This window comes from Platalea leucorodia (assembly GCF_965183815.1).
Source record: "Platalea leucorodia genome assembly, chromosome: 5".
NCBI classification, from domain to species: Eukaryota; Metazoa; Chordata; class Aves; order Pelecaniformes; family Threskiornithidae; genus Platalea; species Platalea leucorodia.
This window is the reverse complement of record NC_138827.1, coordinates 49,389,912-49,410,797: the sequence shown is the minus strand read 5'-3', so window position 1 is coordinate 49,410,797 and position 20,886 is coordinate 49,389,912. Positions and strand designations below refer to the sequence as shown.

Below are 20,886 nucleotides of genomic sequence, written 5' to 3'. Positions count from 1 at the left end.
GGTGGGTTGGTGGGGTGGGTTTTTTTTGTTTTGTTTTGTTTTGTTTTTTTCTGTTGCCACACATTCTGTATAACCTTAGGCAATCTGTTCTTCCTCTTGCTGTGCTTTCTTCTGCCTGTGGAAGTGAAATAATTATCTAGATTACTTGAGACTGGGTAGTATGCTTTTTAAACAGAAGTGGCAACAAAAATGTAGTTACGTTTTGGGTGAAGCCTTTGTTATAGGTTTTCTGTGTGTTAAAAATACATTGCCTGCTGTATCATTCCTGTTACTTGTTATTTACATGTTAATATATCTTGGTGCTAGGAGGGTTATTTTCCTTATTCTGATAACTGTTTTTAGAGGAATTTCAGATTTGCTTCATTGTCTTGCTTCAGTCTCTTTTCTAAAGAAGTGGCGGATTAACATATTTTGAAAATCATTATTGAGGTGGACCTTTTTAGATGAATGAGTCATATGTACAATACCCACATTTGTTCCAGTTCTGCTAATTAGAACACTAGGTGGAAAGTAAATCACCAGAAGGTTCAAAAGACATTCTGACTTTTTTCTGAAGTCTTTCAGATGCTCTCTTCTATTGAAGTTGCTGATCTTTAATGCAAGTATCTTTTGCTGTGAGACTACTCCTCAAGCATACCCATCTTTTATTGCCACCTGGTGGCAAAAACAATCCTCTAACAGAAAATGAAAAATTTATAAAAATAATTTAGATTGGTTTTTTGGCTAACACGAATGATCTCTGAGACTTCATCAGCAGGAAGGCATTCGGAGGTCTTCAAGGACAAAAACTAGAAAGGTACCACAGTGCCAGTAGTAGGGGAGAGACGGGGCACTTTGCAGGGAGGAAAGGAAGACAGTGGCTGCCGTTTTCTGGATCCCACTCTCTGGCAGCTACTCATTCAGATGACAAACAGGAATGCTGTAAAGACCAGTAAAGATGTGGGAGGTGTGGACCCCAAAAGCTAAAAAGTGACATCACTGTGGGGAAAAGGTGGTAGGTGGAAGGTGACCCCTTCCTGAGGCAGTGAAAGACTCATCACCCAAATAGGACTGATATGGTGGAAGAGGGGTAGTGCTGCCGGTCTGAAACTTGAATTTAAGCTGTTCTTCCTTTGCAATGGCAAATCTTCCTTGCTGCTGTCTGTGTTTGTGTACTAGCAACAGTGCCTGGAGTAACCTGAGCTGATCAGCAGTGACTGCTGAGGTCTAGCAGCATGGGTTTGAGGGCTTGGCCAGTTCTCCCATCAGTGCCCTCAAACGGGGTATGGGCTTCAGCTCATGTAGGTATGACTCATTTGTCCCAACACATACTTGATTTTACAAGTGGTTTTGCCTGGAAGGTTTTGTTTCCTTGATCCCAGGTTGATGCTCAGTGACATCAGGAAAGATGGAATCCCCTCATTGAAAGACTGGAAAATGGCTCTATGTTTGCCCATCTTCAAAAAGATAATAAAGAAAAGTGACAGAAAAATCAGTCAAAGTTCACTTTTAGGAAAAAGAAATCTGTAATTAGTTGTTAACTAACAACCTGAAAGGTACTTGAGATCAATAGCAGCCAACACAAATTCATCAAGGGAAAAAACCCTGTCATATCCGTCTAAATTATTTTTTTATTACAGGGTAGCAGGCGTGTAAATAAAGGTGTGGTAGGTGTCTTTTGTATTGGGTTCAGTAAGGGATTTTAGATTATCATCTCGTGTATTTCTCAGGGCTGTACCATGTCTCATCACATGGCATACCTAACTTGTCTCTCTTTAGCTTAGAGACAGATTGATGAAAGATCTCAAGTGTGTATGTAACGTAAACGGTTTGAAAACAACAATGGCTATTTATTGGTAATAACAATATAGCATTGTGCTAGATTAAATCATACAAGCATAGGGAGAAGTAACTCACAGGAAAAATGAGGAGCATTTTCAAAAATGTTATCCCATACCACTTGTTTGTATGATTTGTCCAATTTAACCAAAATTGAAGAGAGAAATAATCACTTATCATGACTCTTGTGGTTGGATGCACTAAAGAGAACTATGCTATGGTAGCTTTTTCATTCTATGTTATCCAAGGTGCTTTGAATGAGTCGGGGGGGGGGAAGTGTTCTACGTGCAAAGACAATGTTTTAATTTTTTATCTAATTGTTCTTTCTCTTAACATAACTTCAGTTTTATATAGAAAATACATGTCTGAAAACTAGCCAGTAGGCAGGATCACTTTTTCTTGTCTGGCTTTGTGTCCATTCCCACAAAAATGTAAATAAAATGTTTTCCTAGTGTTCTTCTGTCTATGAAAGCTGAAAACTGAAGATTTCATTAAAGCATGTGCTTATCCAGTCTGGCTAAAGGCATCATTGCCAAGGACAGGCTAAGGGCTGAAAGGAGCAAAACAAAGCGCTGCTTGTTCATTTGAATTTTTATTCCGTAGGCTGTGTGTGGCACCACAGGTTATGAACCATTGCAAAGTCTATTCCTTCAGAACTAGTGGGACCACAGATGTGACTGGGAGGAATGAGCTATTGATAAATATTAACACAGCTAAAAAGTAGTAAACATTTTCATTTGAATTACCTTGAAGCCATTTCAGATAGGGACTCTTTCTGTTACTTGAGTGTTAAGTGGAACAAAGAGAAAAGCTTCCTTGAGTATCAGCTGAGTCAGTCAGCTGACTACAACTAGGCACCAAGAATTAATTATTGAATTATGAAATATTTTTCTGAGAAAATCTGATGAACCACTGAAAAAAAAAAAGTAACTAAGAAGAACACATTTTATTTTATGCTAGGAGCAGTGCATGAAGAACTGGGACAAAATAAGAACCACTTATCAGCTCTTTTTTTCAGTAGGTAGCTATTTTCCAGCTTTGAGATGGCAAATTTTACAAATGTGAATTCTCAAATGTGCCAGAGCAACTGAGATATTTTGTGCACCATACTAACTTTCACTTTGAAATATTTGAATGTTCCTTGTTTTTTTTAATAAACGGTTGACAATGAAACACGCAAACCCCACATTTGTTGTAATTTTGCTGCTAGAGCTAAAAAGGAATATAAGGTGTTCTGGAATTCTTAAGTTGTCAAAAGTAAGATGGAGGTTTTTGTTAGGTGTTCCCTTGTTTTAAAAGTAAGACATGTATTATTTTTTTCTTAACAAGGGTGGGTTTCCCTGTCCTTCCCATTTTGAATCTGGAAGGATTATGGTGTTGTAACACAGAAAGGTCAATGTTTGTTTTTTTTGCCTCCTCTCTCTCCTTTTTTGTCTTTCAGTGTGCTTTAACTATTGTTATGGTTTCATGTGTGGTTTTGACTTTTTTTTTTTTAACAGCTTTGTCAACAATAGTAATAAAGTGGCTTTTGGGAAACAGACTTCAGTACTGATACATATGGCCCTCTGTTAATCTATATTCTCGGATCAGGTCTCCTGAGCTGCTGTTCTTTCTTTGAGTACCAAGCAAGCTCTTTGCCGTGATGTTTAAGGACTTTTTACCAAGAAACGTTTTCTAGGGAAGAAACACCTAAATGGAACTTTGAGATCAGGCCTTGATTGCAGGATGAAATGAACATACACAACTCTGTCCAGCCTTTCTCCAGTCCTACTGCTTAGACCTTGTGGGGACAGGATGTGAGCTTTTATCTGTGATTACCATTTGTGTAATTATTTCTGATTACAGCCTTGCTATGTGAGATAAACTTTTGTGTTCTGTTTTGCCCTATTTGAAGGAAGAAAGTCCAGTTTTAAAATCCTGAGATGTGCTTTTGGTTATGTACCTCTAGGGCAGGAAATTCAGAAGGATACAATAATTAGTATCAGTATTTGGAGTCAAGAGCTGGAACAGGGACCTAGTGTCAAGTTTGAGTCTAACAAATTAGACTGTATCTATGCTTGATTTCTGGTTGATGCGCGTTTAAGGTAAGAGGGCAAGTTGTATGATACTGAAGACTTAGGAATTCATTGTGTCCTCCCACTTCAGCAAAATCACAGCTATATCTATAAAAGCTTTTACAATCTTCTTAAGCATGGTTTGGATTTAGACTACAGGAAGTCTTTAGGAAATGAGGATCTGTGTTTAAAAACATTACAGTGTTTTTAAGTGATCTTATTTTCATGATGAACTTGAAAAATGTACAGAACTTTTGTTAAGATCATGTGTAACATAGGCTGTTAGATTTTCAAAACAAATGTTAATAATCTTTCATGATACAGAACTTGAATGAATTTTCTTCAATATATTGATGTATTACAGGCAAATGTAATCAGATGAAAACTCAGAATCTGATTCACAATCTGTTCCTTATTCTGTTAATGTAAATGGTATCTACGTGAATCTTTCAGGTTGTTCCAGAAGATGCCATGCTAAAGATAAAAGCGGTAAATCATATCCAGTCAGCTTGACTTTTAACTAACCCTTTCTTGTTGTAGGCTGGTTTTCATCTGTGCAATCATATCTATAGCATGTGCTCATATATAATGCTTTCCTGATATCCATGATGACATCCTTTTGTGCATACACATCTGAAGAATACTAGGGGCTTGAAAGTGGGTGTCCAAGTCTATAAGCCTGTGAAATACAGAGTTGCTATTGATATTTTTCACAGAGTATGCTGAATTTCTACACTGCAAAGGGAGGAAATTTACTGATTTTGATGAAGTTCGTCAGGAAATTGAAGTAGAAACAGATAGAATAACAGGAGTGAACAAAGGCATTTCTTCAATTCCTATTAATTTAAGAATATATTCTCCACATGGTAGGTAAAATCATTCTACTTTATATTTCTGTCATGTAATGTATTTTTTAGCTCTGTCTATCTAGCTGTCTCCTTTTGTATGTGTTCTCATTGCTCGATCGGAAGTCTTCTGGGACAAAAAAACTTCTGAGATTGAGTTGAAGCAAAAGTGGATATATATCTGGAAGAATCCTTAACTTCTCCTGTGTTACGAAACCATTCTACGGTCAAGAGCTGTTGCCACTAGAGCTGGGCAGAACGCAGACTCTCTGTCCCATTTAATATTCTCATGATTTAAAAATATTCTCACTCTGCATCAGGATGAAACCAATCTCTCCCCCAGTACGTATACCATGAGTAGCTTGCTAGTAAAGACAAAGAATAGGAGATGGGAGACTTAGAGGCAAAACTTTTTTGCCACCCTCCAGATGGATTCCCTGATCAGTGATCTAGAAAGTCTTTATGTCTCCCTGCCCTATTGGATGTTAATTGTTAGCTGTCACTAAAAATATATTTAGACAATAATGGTGTCTGAAGCTGCTTTCTGTTGTAGACCCCCAGTATAGATCAAAGTTAGTTCCTCTGGTTGCCATCTGCGCAATTTAGTGAAGGCAATCTAGAGAAAATATTTTGCATTGAATCTGTCTCGGATACAGGAGAAAAGTGGTATGTTTGGCTGAAGCACTTTATTTTTCTAACCACCTCATCTGATGTCTTCATTGCAAATCAAAGGACAGAAAGATTAAAATAAGAGGAGAGGTAATTAAAGAGATGCTGAATCTCCCTTTGATATACCATGAGCAGCCTTGGCTCTAAACATATGCCCCTGAGCCCTTCTCTGCTATGCAGATGTGGCATAGCCAACTGGAGAGGAGCTGAACTAAATGCTGTGCCTCAAAGCTTGTATGTTGAACATGCTAACTCCAGGAGAAAGTGAAAATTTTCTACCTAATGCTTTTACTTTGTTTTATTAGGATCGGTCTTCTAGTTCAGCAACTGTTGTCTATATTAGCCAGACCCCAAATATACTTCTGGTGTTTCCTTTCTAGGAATCAAATTTTTCTAATTTCTCTAAAGGATACCCTGTTGCCCCAGTACTGGCTGAACAAGCTACGATGCTTCTAGTTGGTATTGTGGCCTCTACTGGAGAAATCATGCCAGAGCAAACCAGGTTTTCTTAATGGATAAACTTTTTAATGTTTCTTAATTTTCTTAAGAAGTTACAGAGTAAAAAAAACCAAACAAACAAATAAAACCCCACCAAACAACATACCCCCAAACCCCTTAACAACAGTTTTGCTATATAACTTAGGCTAGCTATTGACTTTTTTTGGAATTTCTTAATTGGAGACACTGTTGAAAGCATGGTCAGAGAAGGACTGTATTTAAAAAAAAAAAAAAAGCCTATTTTGGATTGATTTAAAAGATGCAATGGGAATGGTCTGTTGTCTGTGCTCCTGTTGGTGGAAAAAGCTCAGAAAGCCATGTTCATTTGCCTAAGAGCCTCCAAGGATGTTCAGTATAAGTATCATTCTCCTATGCCAGTTGTAATGTTTAAAATATTAAATAGTACTGATAAATCTAGAGATGAAAGACCAACAGGGAAACAAGTGTACTTTTCAGATTGTCAGGCAGTTTGTTTGAGCCATTGACAATATTTATATACCTATAAAGGCAATTATGTGGGGCTTTATGTGATTAAAATTTGTCTGCAGCCATAGATGTGTAGACCTCTTTAGACATGTCCTGTGTGCTAACCAGTTTTATGATCCTGTGTTTTCCATATAGTATTAAGCCTGACTCTTATTGATTTGCCGGGAATCACTAAAGTGCCAGTAGGGGATCAGCCTCCAGATATTGAGCAGCAGATCAGAGACATGATAATGCAGTTCATCTCTCGAGAAAACTGTCTGATACTGGCTGTGACTCCCGCTAACACTGATCTGGCCAACTCAGATGCACTGAAGTTAGCTAAGGAAGTGGACCCTCAAGGTAAGCATGATTGAACGTAACCACTTTTTGTTCTCAAGAGCAATAACATAATTGGATGTGTGAAGTATAATTTATAATATATAATATAGATGAGTATGTATACATTCTTATATAGGCTTCAACATCACAATAACTGTTTGTTAGCTCAGTGTAATTCAGGTAATGATGCTGTAAATGTATTTTTAAAATTTTGTCACTATCTCTTATAAGCAAATGGGGCAATGCCTATCTAGAAATTTTTGTAGTACCTAGCAAAATGGACTGTGGTGCTGATGGGGTTTCTGGATACTCGCATCATAAATTCTATACAGTCATATCATAGGAATGCTGAGCCTTGTTAAAGACATTTGAGGAACACATTTCAGCACTGGCAATGATGATCCCTTCTTTTCCAGATATACCGTAACTTGCAGTTGTAGCTGGTATTGTGTGATATGTGCTTTGAGAATGTCACATATCTATTATTATATAATTGTAAGATGTAATTGTTCTTCCTGAATATAAATGATTCTTCACTATCTTTTTCCTCCTGTCTCCACCCTGGTCAGGCCTTAGGACCATTGGTGTGATCACAAAATTGGATCTGATGGATGAAGGAACAGATGCAAGAGAAATTCTAGAAAACAAGCTACTCCCTCTTCGTAGAGGTGAGAATGTTCAGTTGCCTATATTCTTTGCAATCCAGAAGGTGGTCTGGATAAGGGTGGTGTTTGGGAGGTGAATCAAAGGTTATGCTGGACTTGATGAGTTCCTAGCTTTTATTGTTATCTATTCAGCAAACATAAAAGGAGGCTGTGCTAAAAATATCCTGCAAGTAAAATAATTTTTTTTCTGGACCTGGAAAATACATCACATATTCCAGAAACAAGAAGTGTCAGCACAAGTTGATAGCCAGTTTTCTTTTCTGTGCCAGGTTGCTGTCTCTTGTAACAAAGGAATCTTTTTGTCTTTGCATGTGACAGAAGCAAGCACCAGAATTTTGGTAATCTCACTGTAAACCAAGTTTTGACCCCTTCCAGAAATTTTCCATGTGATTGTTCTGGCAGCTACCATCACTGTTGCTCATACTGTCAAGAATATCAAGAATTTTGATTCTAGTTATAATTTATTGATGAGATCGCCATCTCCTCCCATGGAGTATGTTGGTCCAGCAAACGAGAATAAATTTTCCTGTATTTTGCTAATCTTGTATAATTTATCTATGTAGACCTGGGTGTGTGTTTTGATTTTGTTTGGGGTTTTTTTTGTTTGTTTATTTGTGAAGTGGTTTCTTTGGGGTACACCAAAGTTTCAGATATTTCTGTATTTGAATTGGTGATTTAAAAGGAAGTGTATCTGTTAGACATAAACAGGATGAACAATTTAGACACTGTTAAGGTCATTACAGTACTTGTAAACGATATCTGAAATGCCTAAATTGGAAAGTTTTGATTGAACTGAGGCAGTCTAGTTCTATTTAATATGAATTCAGTAGTTCAGGCAATAGCTGCATTGACTTACCCATTGGTTTTGTGGGGTTTTTTTAGGTTATATTGGTGTTGTAAACAGAAGCCAGAAAGACATTGATGGGAAGAAGGACATAAAGGCAGCTCTTCTTGCAGAAAGGAAATTCTTTCTTTCCCACCCAGCATATAGGCACATGGCAGATCGGATGGGAACACCATATCTCCAAAAAGTTCTAAACCAGGTAAAACCTGAAGCCCTTGTGGTGAAAAGCAGCTTTTATAGTGATAAAACCAATACAAAATCTTTATTAAAATGAATGTTGGTCAGCGAACCTCATTTATTCTTTCCTGCTTTTAACCTTTTCAATTTTCACAATGTAATTAACAAAGCTGTATATTACATGTAGCACATAAGAACTTACTGTGAGAAGTAGTTTCTGACTTTTACTGATAATTCTGCACTCCCCTGTTCTCTTGAATACTGAATAAGAACATAGAAAATAAGATTCAGCTCCCTTGCTGGAAGTATACCATCTTATTCCTTAATTATCACGTTTCTTCTAGTTTAACAGGATTTTTTGAATTCAAATTTAGAAATTAAAAAAAACAAACACATTTTTGGAAATCATGTATCCTGAGGGTTCACTGTATGTCTGCACTTTGACCTCAAAATCTACACTTTATTGTTGTTACAGTGTACTGTATATTGATGATATAAATGACAAATACAATAATCAGAACACTTTGTTCGCACTACCTTTATTTTTGCCCAAACCTTTGGTTTATTTCTATAAGTTCATGCCAAACCATGGCATGAAGCTCCCTTCAGCAGGAAATAGAGGTCTATTTCCCAGTTACCTGGAGGAGAAACCCAGAGCTTACTGTCCTAATCGAGACACTGTCTACACCAGACTTGAAGGAACATATAATTCTTTTCACTTTGTCTTTGGGTATTGCCCTTTCCATAGCACCAGACCTTAGCTTGTTTGAAGAGGAGAAGATCAAGTCATGCCTGCCTCTCTAAAATTACTGGTGATGCTTTTTTTTTTTTTTTTTTTTTTTTTTTAAACTCGGTTTATCAGCTGACCACTGTTCTTGGCATTCCTACAAGTCAAACTTGATAGTGTTTTTTCCAGTTCACTGTCAAATTGCAATCTTTGGTCTGGAATAGACAAAGACCAGCTCAGCCTGGCTTTGTCCATTTTGGACAGCAGCTGGAAAGAGCAGAAAAGTTATTGATTAAGGTAGGAAACTTAAGTGGCTGCTTAATTTCTTGCTACAGTGACTTTGCAGCTATAACTTGATGGCCAGATTATGGCATGCTCTGGACTCGCTCAAAAAGAATGCTAATGCCATTTATTTGTGCCTCAGAACTAAAGTCTTCAGCAGGATGCAAGAACTCGCTTGTATCCTGCAATTTGGTCTGTGTTTAGGATGTTTTGCCTTTTTTTATATCTTGAAAGTTTAATCCACGTGTATTAGTTTTGAGACTGAAGCATGGACTGTGTTATCTGTCCTGGCTTGCATTACTTCATGTGCTATTAACTTTTTTGTGAGCTGTTTTGTAAATTTACCTATTTCAGTATGAACTGTTGCTTTTCCATTGCTATTACTGCGTGTAGAATATTACATATGGGAAGATCTATTTAAGTTTCATCCCTAAGATATTAGGGACCTATTAGTGTTTGTGGTTTCAGGTAATATTTAAATTTCTCTGTATCCACAAGGTGGTGCTCCAGGGAAACTGCAGCTTTTGATTTTGTGCCTGTCGGGTCCGCTGAACAACTTTTATTTTGAGTTTACGTATTTTGGTATATGACATTCTTAATTTATAGCTTGTCTGACTGGGGCTGGGAAGAGGGTTTGCAGCATAGTGCAAGAAGTCCACTTTGGTTTTGATCAAGGAATGGGTACAATGCATTATAAATTTATGGCACAGTTAAGACATTGATAGTGCTCTTCAAGCACATTACAACGTATATATGCAAAAGTAGTGAGGTAAGTTAAGCACAGATCTGGTAAGCTTTTTTCTACTCTCCTTCAGTTTATTTTCCAGTACTTCTAGGTATATTTTCAGAAGTGAAAACTGATAGTCTTGAGTGGTAGAACCTTTTTCAGCCAAAAATCAAGTGTTTAAAAAAGGTAAAAAAAAATTTAAAAATTGCCTTTAAAAAAAGGCAAAATCTCTTCCCTTTAGTATACTTTGTACAAGGGAGCAGAAGTCATGTGGAGGCGATTTTTCCCAGTGGTGGGAGAATGCCAAGCAGGTACTCCGTATGTCTACACTTTCTTCCATCTGTGTTCTTAATGGGCTGTGGATGTTCGGAATCTCTTCCTTGTCCTACATTGTCTTGTGGCTGTAAAGTAAAGGAGTCATCATGCTGAACAAGTATATAGGGAATTGGGGAAACTCCCTTAGGAAAACCAGCAAAATGGGAGTGGTGGCATCAGTGCTGAGTGATGAGAGATCATTTCAAATTAAATATGTAATGTGTATAACTTTTTTGTGTGTTACAAAACAAGTATGTAGTAACAAGGCTCAGTGAGTGAGAGGGTGAAGGAATTTTTCAAGCCTCCTTATAATGTGTATGTGAAAGGGATATTCTATTGTTCTTTAACAGTCTCCATTGCTTCAAAGATCAAAAGGAACTACGCTGGTAAACTAGCACAGGTCATGGCTGATATGCTTGGCAGTCAGAAGGAAATTGTTGTGCTCTTGCTTTCATCTTTATTAACAGTATAAAAGGACTTTTATTTGGTTTTTAGCAACTTACCAATCATATTCGGGATACCCTGCCAGCCTTCAGAAGCAAACTCCAGAGCCAGCTGCTTTCTATAGAACATGAAGTAGAGGTATACAAAAACTTCAGACCAGAAGATCCAACCAGAAAAACGAAAGCCCTGTTGCAGTGAGTGTCTAGTCTTTTGTCTGCTTTTCCACTTTGTATAGGTTTGCTTTGCCTTTTTTTTTTTTTCTTTCTTTCTAATGGGTTTAAATTTAAAGATTAGGATATGGTTAAGGATTCTATATGCAAACTCCAAAGAATTCTGTGCTTTGGATGTTCCAGAACACTTTATTTACTCTACAATTTCAGCAAGGTTTTCCCTAAATTAATTTTAGTAATCTTAGAAAAGAGAGAAAGCAGAACAGGAAAAGGTACAAAGATGGGCAACATAGATGATTGAAGGTAAGAAACTGCTTCTGATTGTATAGACACATTCTTCTGCCTACCAAAAAGATGACCTCAAGCAAGGGGAGGAGATTGTGTTAGAAGTCTGTAAGATGAGGAGTCTGAAAGGAGAATAGGGGATGCTTCTTTTTCCAATATAAAATCTTGACTATCCAAAAGAACTCAAAGATGGCAAGATCAAAAGTAATCGTAGATGGTAGTCCTTCATGTGATGTGCACCTAAGCCACAGAGTTCTTTGCTGCAGGAGCTGATACTAAAAATTTGTGTGCTTTCAGAAAGCAACTAGGCAAATTCTTGGTGATGGGGAAGACATTTAAGGGTAGTAAGTACAAGGACAAATTCCTGCTGTATGGAACCCACGAACAGCAATTTATTGAGGCCAAGAGAGTGTTTTGGAGAAATATTGCTGTGTGCTTGCTCTGTTCTCCTAGGCACTTATTGTTGGTGACTGTCATGATATGGCTATTGTTCTGCTGTAGTGCAGCCATTCTTATATTCAAGTGATAGTGTATTGGGGTGGGTGAAAACCTCTTTCTTGCCATTTGTCTCTCTGAGCACACATCTGACAAATAGCAGCAAAATAGGTGATGTGATGTGCCACCTGTGCTTGTGTTAAAACTGACCTGGCAGGTGTTGACCCTTTTGATCTCAAGAAGTCATGGATTGAATACTGTGGTTGTTTGTCGGAGGAATTGCAACGATTTCTGGAGCTACATTATTATCATATGTTCCAAACTAGAAAGCTGTTTCACTGCTGAAGTCACTGTCCAGTTTGCATCTCATCCACAAAATAAGTCTGTCTGACAAGACTTTGATAGCACTGTTGTAAAGTGATGGAACAGAGATGACTGTTCATCTGACTTTGAATCAAGTGGAAGTGGGATCAGAGCCCTTACTCTATTGTGGTTTTAGCACTAAGGAAAAAGGGCAATGCTGACATTTTGGATTGAAGCCCAGTTAGCACCCGCTGCTTTGCTTCATGCAGCTTCCTTACTTAGTCTGTTTCCAGGTGTGCTTGATACTCAATATTGTGTACCTTTTCACCTGAAAGGTCTGCCATTCTTCCACCCCATCATTTTGGCCCTCTGCAGCCACTTCTATGTTCATATGCAATTAAAATTTACCTCTTAGAAGAGGAAGCATCTAAAGGAAGAAAAAGAGAGATGTCAAATATACCTAGCTCTTCTCTCTTAAATGAGTGTTGTCACATTCCTACTCTGACTGATTTCAAAGGTTTTCAGCCTTCTCAGTTCTCTGGGATAGATGGTAATAGCACTGGATTGTGAAAATGCATAAGTTTTGGGCAGGATTCATTCTCTAATTAAAAGTCTGGAATTCAGAAGGGAAAATGGTCACCTGAACTAGGGAGGCTTTCTTGAGCCAGCTGAAGACGCTGGTTTACTCCTTGTTTTTGTAACAACAGTGTCCAAAAGAGTAGACATAAGTCTGTCCCTCATGACTTAACTTCAGATGTTTTCGTTGCAAAAAACAGAGGGACATCACCTTTGACTCTTCCATGACAGTACAAGACAGGTGGTTTTTATCACTATTTGGTGACTTAACTGCTAGAAACGCATATATGAATTGTTAGGTGTTGCTGGTATCTCATGCTTGTTCTACTACTGTAACACGTTCTAAAGGAAAAATAATTCAATTCCATTTCAGCCTAAGTCATCTTACTTGATACTTCCCTGCATAGTTTTTTTTCTAATTCCATTGTTATAAGTAGGTGCTATAGGAGAAATTAACTTCTTTTGTCAGAAAAAATTATCCTCACTTTCTTTTGGGGTGTGGAAAGTAACATAACTAGAACCCTTTCCTCCTGGTACTGGCAGTGGCTACGTTGACGTGTTAGTACTGCTTCTTGGGCTAGCTTTTTGGCATAGGAAAGTAAGTTCCTTAGCAATCTCTTCCAAGTTTTCCGGCACTGGATCAGCTTAGTGGCTTGATTCACGTCATGCTATTGGACTGTATGTTTTTGAAAGGTACTAGAAAGATCAAAGGGTCATTGTGGAGAAGTAAGCTCTCCACAAATTATACCTTTTGCCGTAAGATTGGAGATTTTTGCTTGTGGTGGTCTGCCTTGTTGAGCTCTGCAGTTTCTGTAACAGCATCTAAATATGGATGTGCTTTTCTATTCAAATACACTAAGTATTATAACTTAAATGTCAGGACTTTTATTTGCTTATCCTACTAAAAACACCCTCATTACTTTCTCTTCTCCTAAAAAAAAAAATATTAAAAATTTATGTAATAAATAACAGTAGCATTTACAATTTTGTGATCATTGACAAAACATGAATGTAGCCTGGTACCCTGCTGTATTTGTAGCTGACTTCGATATACAGTTTAATAAGCAGTATTTTTTTTTTTAAATACAACGGTTATGAAGAAAGAAAATAATATAATGAGCTATGTCCTGCGAGAGAGCGGGGGGGGGGGGGGGGGGGCAGTGCGGTGTAGATATGGATTTTATGTATTGGCAGCTTGGCTGAATGAATTGTTGTTGTAGATACCTTTGTCAATTCCTAAACATGTTTTAATAGGCGCTAGTAGTCACATAGTACTGAAGAAAGAGTTGGTAGTTGACATGCTTAAATGGTTGTGTTTGGTTTTTTTCTCCCCTCCTTTGAAATTTAGGATGGTACAACAGTTTTCAGTGGACTTTGAAAAAAGAATCGAAGGATCAGGAGATCAGGTTGATACACTAGAACTTTCAGGAGGTGCCAAAATCAATCGTATTTTCCATGAACGTTTTCCTTTTGAACTAGTGAAGGTATTTATCCATCTTGCTGGTGTGCTTTGTGTTTTACTTATGTATTCTTTATGTTCATACTGATAGTAGTAAAGCCAAGATAAGGTCTAATTGGAAGAATGTGCTCTTAACTGTGGAAGAAATTACATGAAGTTATAACTGAGACATTTGGCTTCATTTCTAGTTTTGGATACTGAGACATGCTAAAAATTCTGAAATATAGGAATTAAAATATAATTATAGTTCCAGTTCTTACTATTCTCTGTGATTTTTTTTTTTTATTGTTTTATCACAAATGGCATCTTCCTTCTGGTTAGATGGGGCAGGCAAACAACTACAGTTGGTAAATTTGTGTTCAAGTAGCTAGTACCTATTAAAATTAGATTTATGGAAAATAGCCATATTCTGTGTTTTCTGCTTCCTGTATTCAATGCATTAAACCAAAGCCGGCTTTCAGTCCTACACTTTCATAGTGGGAGGTGGAGCAGAAGCACATTTGGTGTTTCGAGATAATGTATCTCTTCTTGCTTACCCATCCTTTGGGTAACAGAATAAATGGAGATCCAGTGGGGTGTAAACTAACGAAACCTGGTTTCCTATGAATTTGAGTTATATATTCTTTGATTTTTTTTTTTTCTTTCACTGCAGTGACTTCAGCTTCCCTTCACCATGAACTCTGCCGTGTCTCTAGTCCCCATTCTTTTACACTTTTCCTAAGCTTCCTTTCCACCTGTTTTATGTTCAATTGCCTTGACATCCCCTAACTTTCAGTTGGGTGAGAACCAGACAGGTTTGTGGCTGGTTCCAAGGTTTAAATGTGGTAGGTCAACTAGCAGTTCAACAGAACAGAATGCAGTTGGGCTTAGGTAATGACCCTTTAGTTTGTGACAACACTAACTTGTCTTGCAGCTAGCTGGCTTTCAAGAAACTTAAAGAAAAGCTTTATAACTTCATAACTGAGACCACTCCTCTCTTAAATTTGGTTGAAAAACAGTAGAATGGGAAGGGGAGGATCAACAGACCATAATCACAGAAGTTGCACCACTTTAGGAAACGAGGCTTAAAAAAAAAAGTTGCATGTTCCAAATCCTGTTTCTGGCTTACTCTATCAACTCTGCAAAATTCTTCCAGCTGTTAGTATATCTGGAATGGAAGAGTGCATAATTTTCAACAATCCTTACTGCTGACTGTAGCATTAGTGTTAAAATGTTTTAAAATACTTACGCCTTGTTTAGCACAATTAGAAATTAATATTTTGCCAGTTGAACTTGCCTGGCTTCCAGTTATATTGGGAGAGGTAATATTTTCTGCTTTATTGAAAACTTCCCCTAATATGATCTCGTATGGTCTTGTTCCTCTAGATGGAATTCAATGAGAAGGAACTGCGGAGAGAAATAAGTTACGCCATCAAGAACATACATGGTATCAGGCAAGTGCTCCCATGTTTTCAAGCCCAGTCACATTATAGAGGGTGTGGTCTTTTTAACCTGCGGACATGTTGGCTATTGGCTGCTAGACTACGTTACTAATGCACTGCTCCCAGCAGCTGACTTTTTTTGTTGCAATCCTTTACACTTCTGTTTTTCAGGTAGCGGTTTTGGGCCAAACAGTTGGTTTGCCCAAAGAGGTTTAATTTACCTCGAAATGCTGGAAAATTATTTTACAGAGAAAATAAATGACTTTTTTTCTTGTAGTGTCTGCAGTTCTATTAAGCCTGTATTCCTGAAAAGTTGTAAGTTTTAGAGGGAAAACCTGTGTCTTGATATGGAGAAAAACCTTTCAGCTTGTGTTGCGGCAGACTCCTTGCACTATCTTACTCCCCTTTATTCTAAACTGTTTCCTGAAATGCCTGATTTCATCAATGCCTGATGGCTGATGTTTCACTTTGTGGATGTGTCTGCAGTATATTATTAGGTTTGGGAAGAGAAGGTATTCGGGTTTTTGGTTTGGAATGACCTAATTATCTCACTTTGGAATGATCAGTCTGTTTTGGAGGGACACTTTATCAGATGCATACCCATTTTTTGTTCTTTTGACAATAGAACAGATTCTGAAAAGCTTGGATTCTTCTTTTGTGGGTTTGTTTGGGTTTGGTTTTTTTGTTCTTTTGTTTTGTTGGTTTGGTGGGTTTTGTTTTGTTTTGGGGGGGGGGGGGTGTCCTTCCTCTCCTCCTATGTACTTGTGAGTATGTAATATGTTTCGAAAGCATTGCTTTCAAACTTTGTTGCTCTTAGTGTTTTGGAAAATGTTCTTTGCGTTACTAATATAGTAGATTCTCAAATAGTTGACTCTAGTAGCTGTGGTGCAGTATTTGAACTTTTCTGGCCTTATTGATGGAAAGGTCTTGATGAGCAATTTATAATAGCGAACTGATAGTTTTGGGCATGGTTTTATAGTTTGCTTTTTTATATAATTTATCTGCCAGGATAGACCTTTGCAAGCAGTGTTTGAAAGAGAAGTAAGGCCTATTTGTTTAGAACTGGTCCTGTGAGGTATCTCTTTTATATAGGTTCATATACCCTGCAGTGACCAACTGTGAAGTTCCCCGTATAGGACTCTGAGTAACAGAACCACATTTCCTATTGTGAGTGAATAGAAAAGTGCAGCTATAGGATACTTACGGGTTTGCTGTGCAAGTGATTGTGCATGGAGTATTGCAGCTGCCATTCATCCTTTCTCTAAGGTTTGATGCACTGCTGAAGAGGCCTTGCTGCATTATGTCAGTACTCTTTAGGGTTCTTGCAGTCATCTTCTAGTAGGGCATGTTTCTACTTTTATATTCTTACTCACAATAATGCTGTTTTTTAGAGAAAGGAGCAAATTTAGTTCTGTGGAAATTGTTTGTGTAGGATTTGTTATTACTCAGCTGTAAGCCTCTGAAAATGAAGATATGAGCAATTCAGTAAAAAAATCTTCCTTGCATGATGTTTTTATTACTGTCTTACATATTCCTTTATGTCCACAGAACAGGTTTGTTTACTCCAGATATGGCGTTTGAAGCCATTGTTAAAAAACAGATAGTCAAGCTGAAAGGACCTTGCTTAAAAAGTGTGGATCTGGTGATGCAAGAGTTAATCAACACTGTCAAGAAGTGCACTAAAAAGGTAACTTGCATATAGATCTGGTAATGTAAGTATAATGTAATGGTATAGTAGATAATATAAAGCTTGTCTTGCATTTTACGGTACTGTAAGAGATTTCTGATCTACTCACCTGATGTACAGAGTAAGACTCTGCAGAAGTTGTAATTACTTTAGAAAACTCTCAAAACAATGTAATGCTGGAAATGTTCATTTTTTGATTCCTGTGTTTTGAATATATATATATATACACACCTTATGATTGGAGGGTTTTTTTGAGTCAAGAGTTGCCCTCAGTTTCCTCTTTAAAACCATGTTTTCATTGGTACTGAAAATAGAAGGTAGGCAGCAATTCCATGGATGTGTAAATCAGCAAACAAAATTGTACTTTAAAGTTTTCTTTCCAATGCTAATAAGAGGAAGAAACAGTGAAACTTTTCTACAGCAAAGGCCTCAAATATGTTCAGACATCTATCAAAGAGAGAAAAATGGTCTTTCTATATTGAAGCTGTACTAGGTAGCACCACAGTTCTTTGAAATGTAATGGGTCCACAGCTTCTCCTGTGCTTTTTTTCATGCACAACCCCAAAATGTCTGATCTTCAACTCTCAAGAAGTTAGAAGTGGAAAGCTAGGAAGACTTTATCTCCCTTGCATTTGTACATACTTGCACTAGTGTTGACGAATAAGCTTGCTGTACAGAAATGTTGAACATTTAAGTGGAAAGAACTGCTGAGCATTGAACTTCCTGATGTGAAAGTTGTGTGTATCAATTAAACTTTTAACTTAAGATCCTGCAAGTATAATAAATTAAGAAATACGTTCATCAAAACTAAACATAGCATTACTATGAGTATCTATGCGTATTTGGGAATGTTTTTCCTGAAATGTGTGCTTGGGTTAGTGTAGACTCTTAGAATGAAACCTCAAACTTCACACCACACCCCCAGGTGTGGCTAAGGAAGCATGTCAGATATATTAATGTGAAGCTTTTTTTTCCTCACACTTTTCACCTTCATAGGAAAGTTGTCATCTGTAAATACTGCAACTCACTTGTCTGGAGCATTGACAACTCCAGTTGCTGAATTTCTGTTCTCTTTTCTCCCATTTCTCTGTGATATTCTACAAGATCGCATTGACTCTTGTAGAATTCTTAGCTAATTGGCTACTTTTATTGTCTCACCTTCTGTTCATCTGTCTTTCCCACTGTCTCAGAGTGCAGGGTACCCCAATAGTAGCAAGTACAGGAGCAGTTCTGGGATGTGAGCACAGGTACGCTGAAGTTATTGAGAAATATCCTGTCACATCCTTTGCATTTTTCTGATTAATGCAATTATTTTTGTACCAATGAGCAGGTAAAGGAGCTATTTCTTAAAACAGGAAAGGGTGACAATCTTTTTGGCAAAGACTATAGAGAAGCAGATTTACTGCAATGTTTTGAGCAGAGTTTCCAGGTTTGTTTTTTTTTTTTCACTTTTGTCAAAATTTGGAAGATATGTCGCTTGAATTAATTGTGCAGGTTCTTTTCCCAGTGCTATTGGCCAAGTTTACTGTTGTGTTTTGCTGGTTACATTTTTAAGTATTGTTATTGAGATATAAAGATGTTGCCACAAGGTGGAGCCTTCAAAGAACAAGAAACTTGGAAATGATTTAAAGCGCCACTCTGGAATTAGGCACAGTAGAAGAGAGAGGCATGGAGAAACCTCACCCTAAGGCTGATAAACTGTGGTTCATATGTCCAAAGTGTCTTTTCCTCAATGTTCCATGGAGCAAAAGCACAGAAATAATCCAAGGGTTTAGGCCTCTCCAGTTTCTCTGGAAAATGACCATTAATAGCAAGTAAGGCTTACTTTGTAGTGTAGTTTAACATTTAGCCCAAGCATTTATAATAATTGCTTTCTTCCAAAGAGGAAAGCTGGAGGCTCCCCTGTTTGTATTCCACTGAAGCCACCCTGCAGGTGTAAATTTCTATTAATTTTGCTTTTCAGTTGGCAACATATCCAAGGTTGTGTGAGGAAACAGAAAGAATTGTTGCCGGCTACATTCGTGAAAGAGAAGAGAAGACTAAGGATCAGGTGAGAAGAAGTAGGAGATCTAACAGTTTGGGGAAGTATGTGAAGAAGGAAAGTTCTTATGTACAAAGTACAGTAAGACAATGAAGGATTTTTCTTTCCCTCCGCAGCAGGCTGCACATTTTAGAGGGGGAGAGAAATTGCTCCTCTACCATTGAGCTTTGACAGAAGAGACTAGAATTTTTACAGAAAATGCTAATCTGGTCTTTCAAGATTATGATTGTGGCTTAAAGTAGTGTTGGCTTGTTCTGGTGTCACAGTGTGCCCATCTTCCTAACTGTGCCACAACAGCTCTTTGTGGGAAATCAATTAATGATTAAACAAAAGCATGCAGAAATATCTAGCCTTTTTTCTACTTTGTTTCCAGGTTTTTTTTAACATACTCATCCCATGTTCTAATTACAGTGAGGCCCACAAGCAATTTTACTGAGACTCTTGTGGGAGTCACAAGCTTTCCTTCAAGTTTTAAAAACGTTTAAAAAAACCCCAAAATTCAGAGAAACTTGTTTAGAACTTTCATCACCCAGCTAAGCACTCCAAATCCAGGAAACTTCAAAGCTTAGATTACATGTGAGAAAATCCACTGGAAGTGGAAACAGGAATTTACTGTCTGGAGAGTGCAGAGTGTGACAACAGAAATATTTGGGGAAGAAGGGTTAGGCAGAGCTCCTAAGTTGTTCTGGTCTCCTGGCTCTCTAGTCCTGTCCCTATGCAAGCTACGGAGCTGTGCAGCATGTTCTGCTTCTTTTCCTTTAATCTGTGCTGTGAATGCAGTCTTAAGAATAATTTTCAAAAAATTGTATTTTCTGGCCTTGTACCTTCAGGGAGTTCTAGTTAGCACACTCAGTTATTTCAAAATCTGGAAGAAGATACAAGTCACTTAGAATAATTGAGTATTTTTTTCTTATTATTCCATTCTTCATTGTGTGCACATACCTGGCAATTTCCCAGAACAAAGTACAAAATACCAGCTTTCTATAAATGCCAAGAATTGGTCAAATAGGTTATTGTCACATATTCACATCATTATTTATGCTGTTAGCAGCTATCGTTAATAAATCAAAATACTAGTGAGGATATTTTCAGAGGTAAGAGGTAGACCCAAATCCCCCGTATCTTTTGCTTTGAGTGAGGCACCTAATATCTTTGGGAAATTGTGAAGAATTTGGGAGTGATGCTGTATTTCAGGAGCTGTACAGAAATAACTCTGTACACTTTGAAGAGATTAAATGCTACCATTTGGTAGCAATAGGTTTCTTCCTTGCTCCCTGCTGATAAATGGAAGTCTGAAAAGATGGGGGGGGGGGAAGTGCAGTCTCATGCATGTTCAAGAAGCTGTTCAAAGGTGGGACTGAGCTTTCTCTAATATCTTAGCAAGTTCTTTGCCGAGTTAGATTGTCAAGTTCAAATCAAATTCTGTCTCTGAGCTATTGAAGGACTGGCAGGTGATAAGTACACAAACAATTCATTCTGCTATTTCATTGACTAGCCCATCTCTCAAGCCAGATGTGTGCACCAGAATGGCTATCTAGTACCTGGACTGTACATTTTCTGGGCCAGGGCTAGCTTACCTATCACTTGTTTGTGTAGTACATAAAAAGAAAATTTGATTTTAAGTTTAATGTTCAGGTTCC

The 20,886-nt window shown here is 37.6% G+C and overlaps 1 protein-coding gene across 4 annotated transcripts in view; it reads left to right on the top strand.

The window, feature by feature from the left end:
- The window catches only part of DNM3 (dynamin 3), a gene marked incomplete at its 5' end in the record, with an annotated part of 182,513 nt that overhangs the window by 22,824 nt on the left and 138,803 nt on the right, over positions 1 to 20,886 (top strand). For all 4 annotated transcript variants that reach the window (XM_082311696.1, XM_082311694.1, XM_082311695.1 and 1 more), the window contains 9 exons: positions 4,589 to 4,738; positions 6,506 to 6,709; positions 7,258 to 7,356; positions 8,236 to 8,396; positions 10,921 to 11,063; positions 13,987 to 14,122; positions 15,463 to 15,530; positions 17,067 to 17,205; positions 19,169 to 19,255. In XM_082311696.1, the coding sequence (XP_082167822.1) occupies positions 4,589 to 4,738; positions 6,506 to 6,709; positions 7,258 to 7,356; positions 8,236 to 8,396; positions 10,921 to 11,063; positions 13,987 to 14,122; positions 15,463 to 15,530; positions 17,067 to 17,205; positions 19,169 to 19,255 (1,187 nt within the window). The remainder of the gene's footprint in view (positions 1 to 4,588; positions 4,739 to 6,505; positions 6,710 to 7,257; positions 7,357 to 8,235; positions 8,397 to 10,920; positions 11,064 to 13,986; positions 14,123 to 15,462; positions 15,531 to 17,066; positions 17,206 to 19,168; positions 19,256 to 20,886) is intronic.